This window comes from Primulina tabacum, chromosome 1 (genome assembly GCF_025594145.1).
Source record: "Primulina tabacum isolate GXHZ01 chromosome 1, ASM2559414v2, whole genome shotgun sequence".
Taxonomy (NCBI): Eukaryota; Viridiplantae; Streptophyta; class Magnoliopsida; order Lamiales; family Gesneriaceae; genus Primulina; species Primulina tabacum.
Window position 1 is genome coordinate 50,372,340 of NC_134550.1, and position 14,127 is coordinate 50,386,466.

A 14,127-nucleotide genomic window follows, 5' to 3' on the forward strand; every position below is an offset into this window, starting at 1 on the left:
CTGGAATGTATGAACAGCTGCTGATCGTCTCTCAGTCTGTGCTGCTGATCCCGATGACTCGGCTCCCTGAGATCTTTGAGAACCTCTCTGTGGACACACTTTAGCAAAGTGTCCCGGCTGTTTACAGATGTTGCAACTACCAGTCACTCCCTGGCATTGCTCAGTTGCATGTCTTCCTCCGCAAGTCTTGCAATAAACTCCAGTGTAACTCTGGCTCTGTCTGGAACCACCGGAGTTGGAAGAACTGCTGCCAGATTTCTTGAATTGCTTTCCCCTGGCTTTCAAAAATTCTTTCTTCCCTCCACTGCTGCTGCCACCCTCGAATCTGGGAGGTGGTTGCTGTGGTCTCGGTGCTAGAGGCACAAATGAAGCCCATTTCTGTCTCATCAGACCGGCTTCTGCTCCCTTAGCTCTGTTCAGGGCGTCAGTAAAGTTATTCGGTCGCCCTGTGTTCACCAATGTGAAAATATCGGGGTTCAAGCCATTGATGAACTGGTCAATAGTAGCTTCCTCGCTGTCAGCCACATGTGGAGCAAATTTCAACAAGGTGGAGAATTTGGACACGTATTCTTCTATGTTCATCTGTCCCTGTCTTAGATTAGCAAACTCCGCCCCCTTGTCTTTTCTGTACGACACTGGAAAGATTCATTGATAAAATTCAGTTCTAAAGACATTCCAGGTATTAGTCGTACCTCTATGCTCCAAAGCCCTCTTTATCGTAATCCACCAGTTCTTTGCAACATCGTGTAACTGGTGTCCAATCAATCGAATTCGCCGCTTGTAAAGCCCAAAATAGTATACGTAAAATCCATGCATATATTTAATTTATGAAATTTATTATTTTAATTATTTATGTTTATTTAATGTATGTTAAAATGTTTTCTAGAGTTTTATGTTTCAGGCGATTATTCGAGGCGAGATCGAGGAAAGGAGATAGGGACGATTTTTTTTAGTAAATTTTAATGCAGTATTTTATTTAAGATAAGGATGGAGTATTTTAAATAATTTAATTAATTTTAGTAATTTAAGAGCTTAATTATTTAAATGATTAATTGATTTTAAAATTTTAAAGTTGTAGTATTTGTGCATCTTATTTAAATTTAAAATTTATAATGGGCTTAATATGAGATTTATTTTAAATTAGTATGTTAAATGTTTTTAAATAGATTTTTTTAGTATATTAAATACATATGTTACAATTGTTTATAATATATGTAGGTATATATATATATACACATATATATATATCAACACACAAGCACACACACTTTGACTCACACACACACTCACACATTTACACACACATATACACGTACACACACACAACACAAAACACAAAACAAAACATGTTATTAAACTTTTTGACTAAAGAGAAGGTTGTGTTTTTAAAACACTCCTATCTCAATTTATTTATTTCATTTTCTTCCTTCTTTTTTTTTCATTCAACGAGAACATCTCCTCTAAAAATTTCCAGCATATATTTAGTAAGTTTTCTTTGAAGAAATTGAGCTAAGTTCGTCCCGGATCGTCTCCCGTATCATCTCCGCTTCGGTATCGTCGTTTCGGTATTTTTAAATATCAAAAGGCACGTATAATCTGTTCTTGCTGCATCGATCATGTCATATTATGTATTAAGTTGTTTTTAAGCATAAAAATGTATGTATGATGTAGAAGTTTGAGCAGAAAAATCTACCGAATGTATTTGGAAGTATTTTTTGGGTTGAAATTTCGTGTTATGATGGTCTTTCGAAAACTGAGATTTTTCTGTACATATTTTGCGAAAACTTTCAACTACAAAAACGTAGATCTTTTTGATACGTTCGATTTGATATAAAATTCGAGTTATTTGGATTAAAAACGAGTGAGTTATTGTGTTTTTAGTATGACTGCTCAAATTAGATCCGAAAATTCCTGTTTTGATGTTCTTTCGAAAACTGCAATTTTTCGGTACATATTTTGAGAAAACTTTCAACTACAAAAACGTAGATCTTTTTGATACGTTCGATTTGATATAAAATTCGAGTTATTTGGATTAAAAACGAGTGAGTTATTGTGTTTTTAGTATGACTGCTCAAATTAGATCCGAAAATTCCTGTTTTGATGTTCTTTCGAAAACTGCAATTTTTCGGTACATATTTTGAGAAAACTTTCAACTACAAAAACATAGATCTTTTTGATACGTTCGATTTGATATAAATTTCGAGTTATTTGGATTAAAAACGAGTGAGTTATGATGTTTTTCGTATGACTGCTCAAATCGTGTTTCAAGAAAGTTATGAATTTTAATGTGTTCTTGAAGTTTTTATGTTGCAGGCTTTGTTGGGGATCGATGGGTGATCGTTGCTGCATATAAGAAAGTTAGTAATGATGTTTAGAGTATTTTTGAGGTTTCGATTCATGTCGTTAAAAGCTTGAATTATTAAGAAGTCGTAAGAAATAAACTTTAATATAAATGACAGTATTTTTGGGTCGTATAAATTGTAGGGTGATTATAAAAGTTTAGTTCATTGTTATGGTGTCCTAGAATGGTCTCATAGTGTGGAATCTTGATGCATTATGTGTTAATTGGGAGAATAGACATGTCATAAAATTTTCATCAAATAATTCGTTGGGCAGACGGACACGGACGACGGAGGTTAGCACGGGGTTCGTGCCTTCTCATTTCTTCGACACATATTTAAACGCACAGACACGGACCCGTACACGGACCTAGGGACGGGGTCCGTGCTCCTTCTTTTACATGACACATATGAGGCAGTACCTACACAGACCCGGGGCCTGACCTGGGTACGGGGTCCGTGTAGCTTCAGTTTTTGGGATAAATATTTTATCACTTAAGGTTTGGTTTGAGGTGTTATGGTATGATTTAACATTAATGTTTTACAAGGTCAAGTGGTGAGAAATTATAGAATGTTCTAAGAAATTATTTAGCTTGAGATTAAGCATGACTTTTACGTTTAAGTTGTACACGTTAAGCTTATGAATTCATGTTAGTATGTTGCAGCAACGACACGATTGACATCCAACGAATCCCTCAGCGCTAAGTAAGTATGTATGACGTGCAAAGAAAATATTTGAAGTTTTTGAGGTATGCTAAATGTCTTGTGACCAAAAGTAAATGGGTTTGGAAGTCGGTGAACGTGGCCGAGGACCTCTCCACCCCGTTAAATTATGAACGGGTTTGAAGTTAGGATTGGAAAGCGTTAAATTATGAACGGGGACCAATCCGCCCGTTAAATTATGAACGGGTTAGATCGTGGTTGTGAAGCGTTAAATTATGAACGTGGATCAACTGGCCTGTTAAATTATGAACAGGGATCTCATGTACGTGGCAGTGGATACGTCCCTGTCAGCCCAGTACTGTGGTTTGTCTGATCAGATATTTATTATGTTATGGGTCACTTGCTTTGAAACATCCTCTACGCAAAATGATGAAGTTAAGTATGTTGAAGTATGAAAGCATATTTAAAGAAAAGTTTATGTGATGGCACGTCATATTATGTATGCATGTATGTTCAAAGTTTATGCAAAGCTCAAGTTTATGAAAGTTCAAGTTATTATGCAAATTCAAGTTTCAAAGTATGTATGTTTAAGTTCAAAGAAGTTTATGAGAGTTCAAAGTTATTATGAAAGTTTAAGTTTCAAGTATATATGTTATATTTTGAAGTTGTATGTGGTTTTATTATGTAATACTCGTTATTCCCAGTTTATACGTGTTGAGTCTTTAGACTCACTAGACTTGAACGATGCAGGTGAGTACGTTGAGGAGGAGACAGGAGGTGGCGACCAAGGGGCAGGCTTGGACTGAGCGAAAGGCTAAACCCGAGGACCACTATGTTTATGTTTATTGAAAACTTTAAAATATTATGTTTTTATGTTGGATGTGAGATGATTTGAAATAAGTACTTTGTTGGAAAATATTAGTTGGGAATGTTGATTTTAATATTATTAAGTTAAATGACAAGTGACGACCGTATGAAATTTTATGTTTAAGAAAATTTTTAATTTTTCCGCAAATTTTGAAGTAGTAAAAGTACGGTACGTTACAGTTGGTATCAGAGCGGTGTTCTTGTAAAGGGTTATGCCTACTTCCAGTCGCAAGAAGCTCATAAGGTCACACCTCAAGTCTGTAAGTTTTAAGTTTTCAAAGATTTATGTTAGTGTAGTATGCATTAAGTTATTATTTTCAGCATGTCCATACTTTTAAGTTCAGTTACGTGAATCCTATGTTATTTATATCATGTTCATATGCATGTTGGGTTTACGTATTGGGTAATTTTAGAACAGTATGGCTCCTAGACGTTTGATTGCCCGTGGAGCTAGGGATGAGGACCGAGAGTCTCGTGATAGGGAAAGAGCCACTCCTCCTCCTCCACCTCCAGATATGCAGGCGCAGATGCTTGCAGCTATGACGCAGTTCTTCGCACAGGTTGCGGGGAATCCAGCTCCAGCAGCAGGAGGTGCAGGACCGAGGACTCAACCGGAGGCAGTGTACGAGAGATTTCAGAAGATGAATCCTCAAAAGTTCTCAGGGACTACGAATCCTATGGTGGCGGAAGAGTGGGTTAAGTCTATAGAGGTGATCTTTGAGTATATGGAATTGCAGGATGTGGATCGAGTCCGATGTGCCATTTTTCTCCTAGCAGGGGATGCAAGACGATGGTGGGACAGTGCATCGGTGGCAGTTAATTTGCCGATGTTGTCTTGGGATGGATTCAAAGAGATGTTCTTCGCTAAGTACTTCACTGAGGAGGTACAGGCCCGTTTGACTACGGAATTTATGACACTACGACAGGGAGATAGTAGTGTGGCTGAGTTTGTGAGAAAGTTTGAACAGGGTTGCTACTTTGTGCCACTCATAGCTAATGATGCTCGAGCAAAACTGAGGCATTTCATGGGTGGTTTGCGGCCAGTCTTGCGCCGTGATGTGAGAGTAACTGGCCTTACTACATATGCAGCTGCCGTTTCTGGAGCTCTGGCGGCGGAGCAAGACCAGAGAGACATTGAGACTGATATGTTGGGCAAGAGGCCCTACCAGGCACCACCGCAGCCACAGCACCAGCATCAGCGACCCCAGTACAAGAAACCTTTTCAGGGGCAGCCTGGGAAGAAGCCTTACCAAGGACCACCTAGGGGCAAGGGTCCTATCCAGCAGCAGGGGGCGCCTCAGAGGCCCGTTGTTTTCCCAATGTGCCCGAAGTGTAACCGCCAGCATCCAGGACCATGCTTGTATGGATCAGGCAAGTGTTTTAAATGTGGATCTACGGATCACATGCTGAAGAAGTGTCCTCAGTGGAAGCAGCCAACCCAAGGGAGGGTATTCGCCATGCACGCACAGGAGGCGAACCCAGACACTACACTAATGACCGGTAATCATTTCTATTTAAGCTCGGTATTATTTGCCTTGCATGTGGAAATTTTATTTGAGATTATTAGTGTACTAGTAAGATTTTAGATTGACTTGGAATATATTGATTTCAACTATGCTTAAAGTTAATTGCTAGTATTTTGGGATATAAGTTTGGTGTTGTGCTAACATCTCTCAGGAAATATTTTCATAAAGAGATTAGCCACAACTGCACTGATAGATTCAGGAGCCACTCACTCCTTTATATCGGAGACCTTTGCTAATCATTTGGACATCAAGTCCATTGGCCTAGACGTGAACTTTTCAGTGACACTTCCATCAGGGGAAGAGTTGTTAGCCACCAGTGTGGTCAGAGATATTGATCTAGAACTGCAGGGTCACTTGGTGTATGCAGATTTGATTATATTGCCAATGCCAGAGTTTGATATCATTTTGGGAATGGATTGGTTGACAAAGAATCGAGTTCTTATTGATTTTCAGAAGAGATCAGTGTTGGTCAGACCATTAGGCATGGAGCAGTTTCTATTCGAGCCAGCTAGATGGAGGAATTTTCCTCGCATGATCTCCTGTATACAGGCGAGGAGATTGATTTCCAAAGGGTGTCAGGCTTTCTTGGCCAGTATTGTGTCAGCACCTGATGTAACCACTCCATCTATATCAGATGTTCCAGTAGTCAGAGATTTTCCAGACGTCTTTCCAGATGATGTTGCAGGACTTCCACCGGATAGAGAAGTGGAGTTTGCCATCGATCTCATGCCAGGTACCGTGCCAATCTCTAAGGCACCATACAGATTAGCTCCAGCTGAGATGTTAGAACTCAAGCAACAGATACAGGAGCTTCTGGACAAGGAATTTATTCGCCCAAGTTTCTCACCTTGGGGAGCACCTGTACTATTTGTGAAAAAGAAAGATGGGAGCATGAGGCTTTGCATCGATTACCGTGAGTTAAATAAGGTGACGATCAAGAATAAGTATCCATTGCCTAGAATAGAAGATTTGTTTGATCAATTGCAAGGAGCTACTGTATTTTCTAAGATAGATCTTCGATCAGGATATCATCAATTGAAAGTGAAGGATGCAGATGTCCACAAGACAGCTTTCAGGACCCGGTATGGGCATTACGAGTTCTTAGTGATGCCGTTTGGAGTAACGAATGCTCCAGCTATTTTCATGGATCTAATGAACCGAGTATTCCATCAGTATCTTGATCAGTTCGTCATAGTATTTATTGACGACATCCTCATATACTCGAAGAGCCATGAAGAACATAACCAGCATTTGAGGATAGTCTTACAGATTCTTCAGAGTCGCAAGTTATTTGCGAAATTCAGTAAGTGCGAATTTTGGTTGGAAAAGGTAGCGTTTTTGGGTCATATAGTATCTAGTAGTGGTATCGAGGTGGATCCAGCGAAAGTAGCAACTGTCAAGGAATGGGTTGAACCAAAGAATGCATCTGAGATCCGAAGTTTTCTGGGTTTAGCTGGTTACTACCGTAAGTTCATTCAAGGATTCTCGTCGATAGCAGTGCCACTCACTTCATTGACTAAGAAGAATGCTAAGTTTGTGTGGAGCGATGAATGTCAGAAGAGCTTCGATACTTTGAAGCAAGCTCTTATTTCAGCACCAGTGTTAGCCATGCCATCAGGGCAAGGAGATTTTGTGTTATACACTGATGCATCTAAGCTCGGTTTAGGAGCAGTAATGATGCAACAAGGTCGGGTCATAGCTTATGCTTCCAGACAGTTGAAGGTACATGAGAAAAACTACCCGACACATGATCTTGAGTTAGCAGCCGTTGTTTTTGCATTGAAAATTTGGAGACACTATCTATACGGTGAGAAATGTCAGATTTTCACTGATCACAAGAGTCTCACTAATCGAATTCTAAAATCAAGAATCGACTTTTTCCCTTAAGTTTCGATTTTTGCTCTGATTCCTCGATTTTCTTTCATATGTGTGTATGTATATATATATATATATATATATATATATATATATATATATGCGCATATGCGCGCACCTCTTCCGCGCATATGCGCGAGGAATTCTTCACAACTCTCGGGTACCCTCGCGCATGTGCGCGAATCCAAGTCGCGCATGTGCGCCAACCTCTCTGGACCTCTCGCGCATGTGCGCGCATACAGTCGCGCATGTGCGCCTAGTGTTCTGTTCCGCACCATGGGCTTCTGCCCTGCTCGCGCATATGAGCGCCTACTCTTCGCGCATATGCGCGAGACCTTCGGCTCTCGCACCAACAACTTCACATACAAACTTTTAATTCGTGTCTCGATTAGCCCTTTCATAATCGTCTCGATTAAAAATTAATAATCGTAATTTAACACGATATAAAATCTTGGGCATTACAAGATAATTCTTTCAACTCGATATGGAATTTGATATTCGACTCGAATGAGAAGAGTATGAAGATGATTTTTTTACTTAATTATATAAATAAGTATTCAAATATGAGGATTTTCGGACATGAAGACGGCGTTGGATTTCAAAGAATCATACTCGCACTCAAACCTAATATCCGATTAAATTAATTAATATTTATATATATGATTTTTCGACTATGATATTAATTATAATATATTTTTTAAATAATATTAGTTTGATATAATGAAAAACTTATTATTTTAAAATTTATATTATTTTAGTTTAATAATGATTTTATGATAAATTGTTCTCGTATTTATTATCTTTTTTAATAATATTTATTTTTTTTAATTTTTTTACTTTTTTATTATAATCAATAATTTAGTAAATATTTATAGATTAGTTAAAATAATTTAAATTTGAGAAAATATAATTATAGATAATAATAATATATTTACATAATGTATGAATATTCAATTTTCTAAGACGTTAAAGTTAAATACATAAAATAAAAAAGAAAATGAAAGGCTCTACACTCTTTCCAACAACAATTCACAGGTGTTTCTCTGTGAGCTCTAGATGATTTGTCCACCGTCATTTCATAATTGCTGCTTCCTTAATTTACACTCACTCTACTCCATTCTACGATACGCCGACCTAAATCGCGGATCGACGGTGGAAAAGAAGTTTCCGGATCCCGCTGAGTGGCGATTTTGTCGATTTTTCTCTCGCATGGTCATCTTTGCAGGTAAATGCTTGTCTTTGGTCGAAGTGGAATACGTTTGTTTACGCATTTACTGTATTTATGGACGCATGGAGAAAATATTTTGTTATGCACGTTGTTTTGTTTGATCGTGAATTGTGTGTATGCACGTACTCACAGACGTACGCGCTTCGGTGTAAAAAAATTAGAGATTAATCGAGATCACTCTTTTTGTTTGGTAGGAATGTTGATTGGATGTGAAATATCCTGATTCCAGGGTAAATTTTTTATTATAAGGTTACTGCTTATGATTCCGCATTTCAAATTTGTAGTCATTGTCCAGAAACTGAAGATCGGATTATAAGTTTGTACCTGCGCCGTGGAATCTGTTTTTCTCTGTATTTCTAATTTATTTTGTATTATTTAATAATAAGATATGACTTTTATTAGATTTTTCAGCTATCATACTTTTTGCATCAGTTGCATGTTTATTCGGGGTGTTTGTGGACTCACAGAGTATACGGAAATTTAATTATTGATGTTTCCAAAAACCAAAAAAAAAGGAACAAATTGTTGATTATTGAGCTATCCATTGCGGCAGACTTTACTTGGATGTTGATTCTATAATCGAGGTATGCGAGGGCGCCATACAGACATCTTCACGATGCACAAGCGTGTATCGTCAAAAGAACGTCTCAATTTCCTCGAGAAAGATGAAAATTTAGGTTAGTCGTTTAGTTTTATTTGCATTTTCCGTTAAATGTTGTTGAGGAAGTTGATATCGGCATATGCATCTTATTGTAAGCATGTCATTGATCTTGCATTTTTGTGTGAGTAGTTTTTATGCATCATAAATTTCTTCTTACTGTTGTGGTGAAGTGGGGTGGTAAGCTATTGAGTCTTCCTTCTGTTTTCTGGAATTTCAGAGCAGTCGCACAATTGGAAAGATATTGGGAACCCTTCCTGGAAGCGGCCCTTGCCATATGTTGTGGTGGCAACTCTATCATCATTTTTGTTTGGCTACCATCTTGGGTTTGTTCCATCTCACTGAAGTTTTTTGCTTGACCCATGCTTTGAATTTGTCAAAAACCGGTTTCAGTGAACATGTATTTATTTATCTTTATTTTGGGATCATTTAAGGGTGGTGAATGACACATTGGAGAGCATTTCATTGGATCTTGGTTTCAGTGGTAGTACGTTGGCTGAAGGTACCAAGGATGTTCTTCAGATTTGTTTTAGTAGATTGATTCACCAATATGTTATGAATCTCCATCTAATGAGCTATTCTTAATTAACTGAAGGTCTGGTAGTGAGTACATGTCTAGGAGGTGCCTTTATTGGATCAATGTTCAGTGGTTTGATTGCTGATGGACTTGGTCGTAGAAGATCATTTCAATTATGTGCTTTACCGATGATTATTGGTTCTTCCATAAGGTTTCCTTTCTGCAGTAAAATGTTTCAGTTGAATAGTATTTTAGTAGTAGAGTTGCATGTATTATCATTGCTGGGGCATGAGGGATTGTATGATGTGTTTTGTTACATGAGTCTAGCATTACCGGGGCAAGAGGGATTATTCCCTTCTTGAGTGAGGTAGTGGAGAGTTCTTCATTTCTATTTTTTTTCTATTTCTGAAAATTGGATACAATATCGTTTCATTGCTCTCAATTACTGGAATTAACCTCTTTTTCTTCATTATTTTGTGATTGTTTTGAGATAGAGCTCTTGCAGTTCTATATATTGATTTTCACCTGGATCCAGTTTAGCAAGGCATACTTGTGACACTTTTGACAAAACTGGTCTTCAAAAATGAAAACGTTGTGTTGTTTTTTTAACTTAAAATGTTATTGATTAGAATTGCAGGGATGTGGTGTTTTTTTAACTTTCTTAACCTAATCATATTGCTTCTGAGGTGTCTTCATCCCAAACTTTCAGTGCCACAACAAGTAGCCTAGGAGGTATGCTCCTAGGAAGGTTTTTGGTTGGAACTGGTATGGGTGTTGGTCCTCCTGTTGTAGCAATGTATGTATCAGAGGTATACAATATGATTATCCCATTTACTGCCCCAATTTCATTAGATAATTCACCAACTGTTTGCATCTACTTGTCTTGTGGATCATGTTTCAAATGTTTGAACAGGTTTCTCCAGCTTTTGTGAGGGGTACATACGGAAGCTTCACTCAGATTGCAACATGCCTTGGACTTATGACGGCATTCTTCATAGGGATTCCAGCAAAAAGTGTTCTTGGCTGGTAAGGGGCAAACGGTTGTCATGAAATAGAGCTTCACCTGGTTGAGTGTGCCCACATTTATAGATGATATTGCTTGTAATACTCTTCTTAGATCATGTCACACAGTGGTTTTGTTGCAGGTGGAGAGTATGCTTCTGGATCTCTGCTATTCCTGCTGTGCTATTAGCTTTTTTGATGGAGTTCTCTGCTGAGTCTCCTCATTGGCTTTTGAAGGTGCTCTCTCATCTTTGACCTTCAGTTCTCTTTCTCTTGTATAAATGAACTAGATCAAATAACTTTGTTTATCTTACGGGGTAACTGAAGATTGGTGAGCATAACATTTAGTCCCTGATCAGTTGTTCTTGTTAGAACTGTACCTGGGAGTTGTTCGATATTGTTGCATACTGTTTCTTTCTCTGCTCAAACTGTAACTTTATTGGCTTAGAGAGGAAAAATAGCGGACACTGAAGAAGAACTCGAGAGGCTTTTTGGGGCTTCACATGTTAAACCTGCAATGGCAGAATTGTGCAAGTCAGGAATAGGTGATGACATGGATACAATAAAAATTTCTGAGTTGATTCACGGTCGTCATTTTAAAGGTACATATTTTTTGGTTAGCATTTTGTGAAATCTCCATTTACATATCAATAATTAACATTATTACTCTCTCCAGTGGTATTCCTTGGGTCTGTCCTATTTGCTTTACAACAATTGTCGGGCATAAATGCTGTGTTCTACTTCTCATCAACTGTCTTCAGAAGTGCTGGAGTGTCCTCAGATATTGGAAATATATGCGTAGGTGTGGTAAATTTATCAGGTAATGACAAGGAAAAGCAAGTTGTATTTTCTCTCGTGAAGCCCTCATAATTTTCACCCTATTCTTTGTAATTTTACAGGATCTATTGTTGCAATGATTTTGATGGATAGATTAGGAAGGAAGGTGCTTTTGATTTGGAGTTTCTTGGGCATGGCAAGTAAAACATCCTTACTCGAGATTCGAGAAACTTACCTACTGCAAAGAAAATGCATCGCATGTGGCTTATATTCTTCAATATGTTTACTGGTTTCAGGCATTGGCTATGAGTGTTCAAGTCATAGCAGCTAGTGGATTTTTACAAGGCTCAGGAAATATGTATCTTTCTGTTGCCGGCATGCTGCTGTGAGTACAACACTTGACTTAACTATTACAAAGTTGCAGCTTTTAATGCTTATAACTTGAAACTCAAGAAGACTACCCATTTTATCCCTGCAAATGGGAACTTTTATTCTCTCTGGTAATAATATCCTTTGCATTCCCAAAAGAAAGAGAACAAGAGAAAATTGTGGAATCATACTTCGTCAATCGATATTTTAGATATTCTCTTACTGTTTTGTTCCCTTCAAATGATTTGGACCTGTTGGATCACTTTTATTTAAAATGGAAACTGAAATATTTTGTTGGCCACTACTTTACCTGGTGATTGCTTTTCTTCTCTTTTACAGGTTCGTCATGACTTTTTCCTTGGGCGCTGGACCTGTGCCTGGCCTCCTCCTTTCAGAGATTTTTCCAGGCCGAATTAGAGCGACTGCAATGGCTATTTGCATGGCCGTACATTGGGTATGTAATTTGTTTTGATTATTAAAATCAGGGAAGTGGTGTCGGGGGTGATCACCAATGCTATAATGAGATTTTGTTTCTGGGTTTTTCTATAAAATAAGGTCATGTTCAACAATGTTATTTTCAGGTGATAAATTTTTTTGTTGGTTTGCTATTTCTGCATCTGCTGGAGATTCTGGGGCCAAAAACTTTGTATACAATGTTTGCTACCGTTTGCTTGATGGCAGTTGCCTTTGTAAAGAAGAACGTGGTGGAAACCAAAGGAAAGTCATTACAAGAAATTGAAATGGCACTTCTTCCTGTTGATTAAACGAGATTTGGCTGTCAGTCTTCCAAGGTACGCATGTCTTTTGCTCATACTGGATGACAATCGATGCCAATGGTCGGAGAAAGGAGCGGGCGGTCTCTCTGGACCCAAATTAAAAGATATTCGAATTTCATTTCTAACTTGTATTCAGATGTTCTCGAAGACTATGATGTTTGAATATCTGGAAAAATTTCTATCCCGCTCCCCCTTGTAAAACTCGCTTAATCTGTCTATGTACTTTCTAACATTCCAATTCGTTTGATTTGCAGCTATAAACCAAAGCTAATGCACGGGGTCGGATACAAATATGGTAGTTCTGATTCAAGTAGAAAATGTGGTGTTGTGCAATAGTTTGTGTCATGTTTTCTCGAATGCACGAGTTATGTAAACTCAGCATCACAACAGGCAGCGTCGAGGAATTTTTGGTAATGGACAAACACAGTGCATGACTTATTTTTTCAGATTACGAAGATACGACTACGGTATGCTGACACCCAAAAAAAAAACATAATAATAAACTTGTAAGCTTGGATTTAATTTGTCTTTATATTCACTTGTGTTTCATCTATGTAATGTTCATTCGCTTCTGTTTCGTAAATGGAACTGATTTATTCAAGGACATTGAGGTGTGAACAGCGACCAGGGTTTTATAAATTACAATTGACGGACGGATTCCCTTTCAACTCCATCTCATTTCAAGCGGTACTGTGGAATTTGCTTTTAAATCTTTTACGTATTTCTTTTTCCATCCTTCATATTTGACGTTATGTGGTTTTGGCCCATTATATTATCATAATCAAGATTTGAAACTTTAGTTATCAGAGTTTAATAAAAACCTGTATTGATATCACTTGTTTGGATCAAGTTAGAATTTGAGAAGAATAAATAAATTTTTTAAAATTTTCTTGATTTCAATCTGTTCTTAACATTTTTTTATGTGTTGAGAACTATTTTTGAACGATTAGTTTTTATTAGGACACTTTAAAATAGAGTTAGTACGAAAACGGTTCGGTTTGTGTAGTGATAAATAAACGGTTAACATTTTAACAAGAAACGGTCAAAAAATTTGAATTTACGAAAATGTGAAGTGCGTAAGTAAATGACACAAAGTTTTTATGGATGTACGGAGACAAAACTCATATGTCACATCTTCTTCTGCTTAGAAAAGTTTTTACTAATTTTTTTTGGATTTACAACGTTTTGTAATAGATTGTTTCAATTAGTATTTATCATACTGCTTAAACTGAAACTCTTAGTGATCACGTTACAAGTATGGCTATTTAAGAATCATCGATTCATCAGATATTTAGAAACAAAACCAACAGATAGTTTGTAACGGCTTGAGTTGGTAAAGTAGCACAACGATGATCCTTAGAAAATCTGATATGAACTGTTGAGCGTGTTGGGTTAAGCATGTATGAGTGAAAATAGTACTGAGATAGGTAAGCTCTTGAGAAATTTTCGTACGTCAAGCTGCTGATGTTGCGTTGCTTGACCTGGTTGGCTCAGTAAGAGAGTGACGTCATATCTTACCGAGTAATATTG

At 37.6% G+C, this 14,127-nt stretch overlaps 2 protein-coding genes across 4 annotated transcripts; both read left to right on the forward strand.

Moving 5' to 3' along the window:
- The first annotated feature begins 4,408 nt into the window (after nt 1-4,408).
- On the forward strand, nt 4,409-8,721 carry LOC142511700 (uncharacterized). The gene is made up of 4 exons (XM_075619659.1): nt 4,409-5,240; nt 5,691-5,830; nt 5,945-6,128; nt 8,693-8,721. Exons 1-4 carry the CDS (start codon nt 4,409-4,411, stop codon nt 8,719-8,721), a joined length of 1,185 nt encoding a protein of 394 aa, XP_075475774.1.
- Nucleotides 8,264-13,287, forward strand: LOC142546470 (putative plastidic glucose transporter 2). 3 transcript variants are annotated; one of them, XM_075654221.1, is made up of 16 exons: nt 8,264-8,495; nt 8,693-8,747; nt 9,052-9,175; nt 9,377-9,482; nt 9,591-9,658; nt 9,752-9,884; nt 10,383-10,482; nt 10,587-10,699; nt 10,819-10,912; nt 11,124-11,277; nt 11,352-11,495; nt 11,575-11,648; nt 11,749-11,837; nt 12,161-12,275; nt 12,403-12,612; nt 12,852-13,287. In XM_075654221.1, exons 3-15 carry the CDS (start codon nt 9,085-9,087, stop codon nt 12,583-12,585), a joined length of 1,464 nt encoding a protein of 487 aa, XP_075510336.1. In that variant the 5' UTR covers nt 8,264-8,495; nt 8,693-8,747; nt 9,052-9,084; the 3' UTR covers nt 12,586-12,612; nt 12,852-13,287. The 3 variants fall into 3 exon arrangements, with proteins under 3 accessions (XP_075510336.1, XP_075510328.1, XP_075510319.1); XM_075654213.1 differs by having other exon boundaries at nt 8,693-8,728; XM_075654204.1 differs by lacking the exon at nt 8,693-8,747.
- The last annotated feature ends 840 nt before the right edge of the window (nt 13,288-14,127 follow it).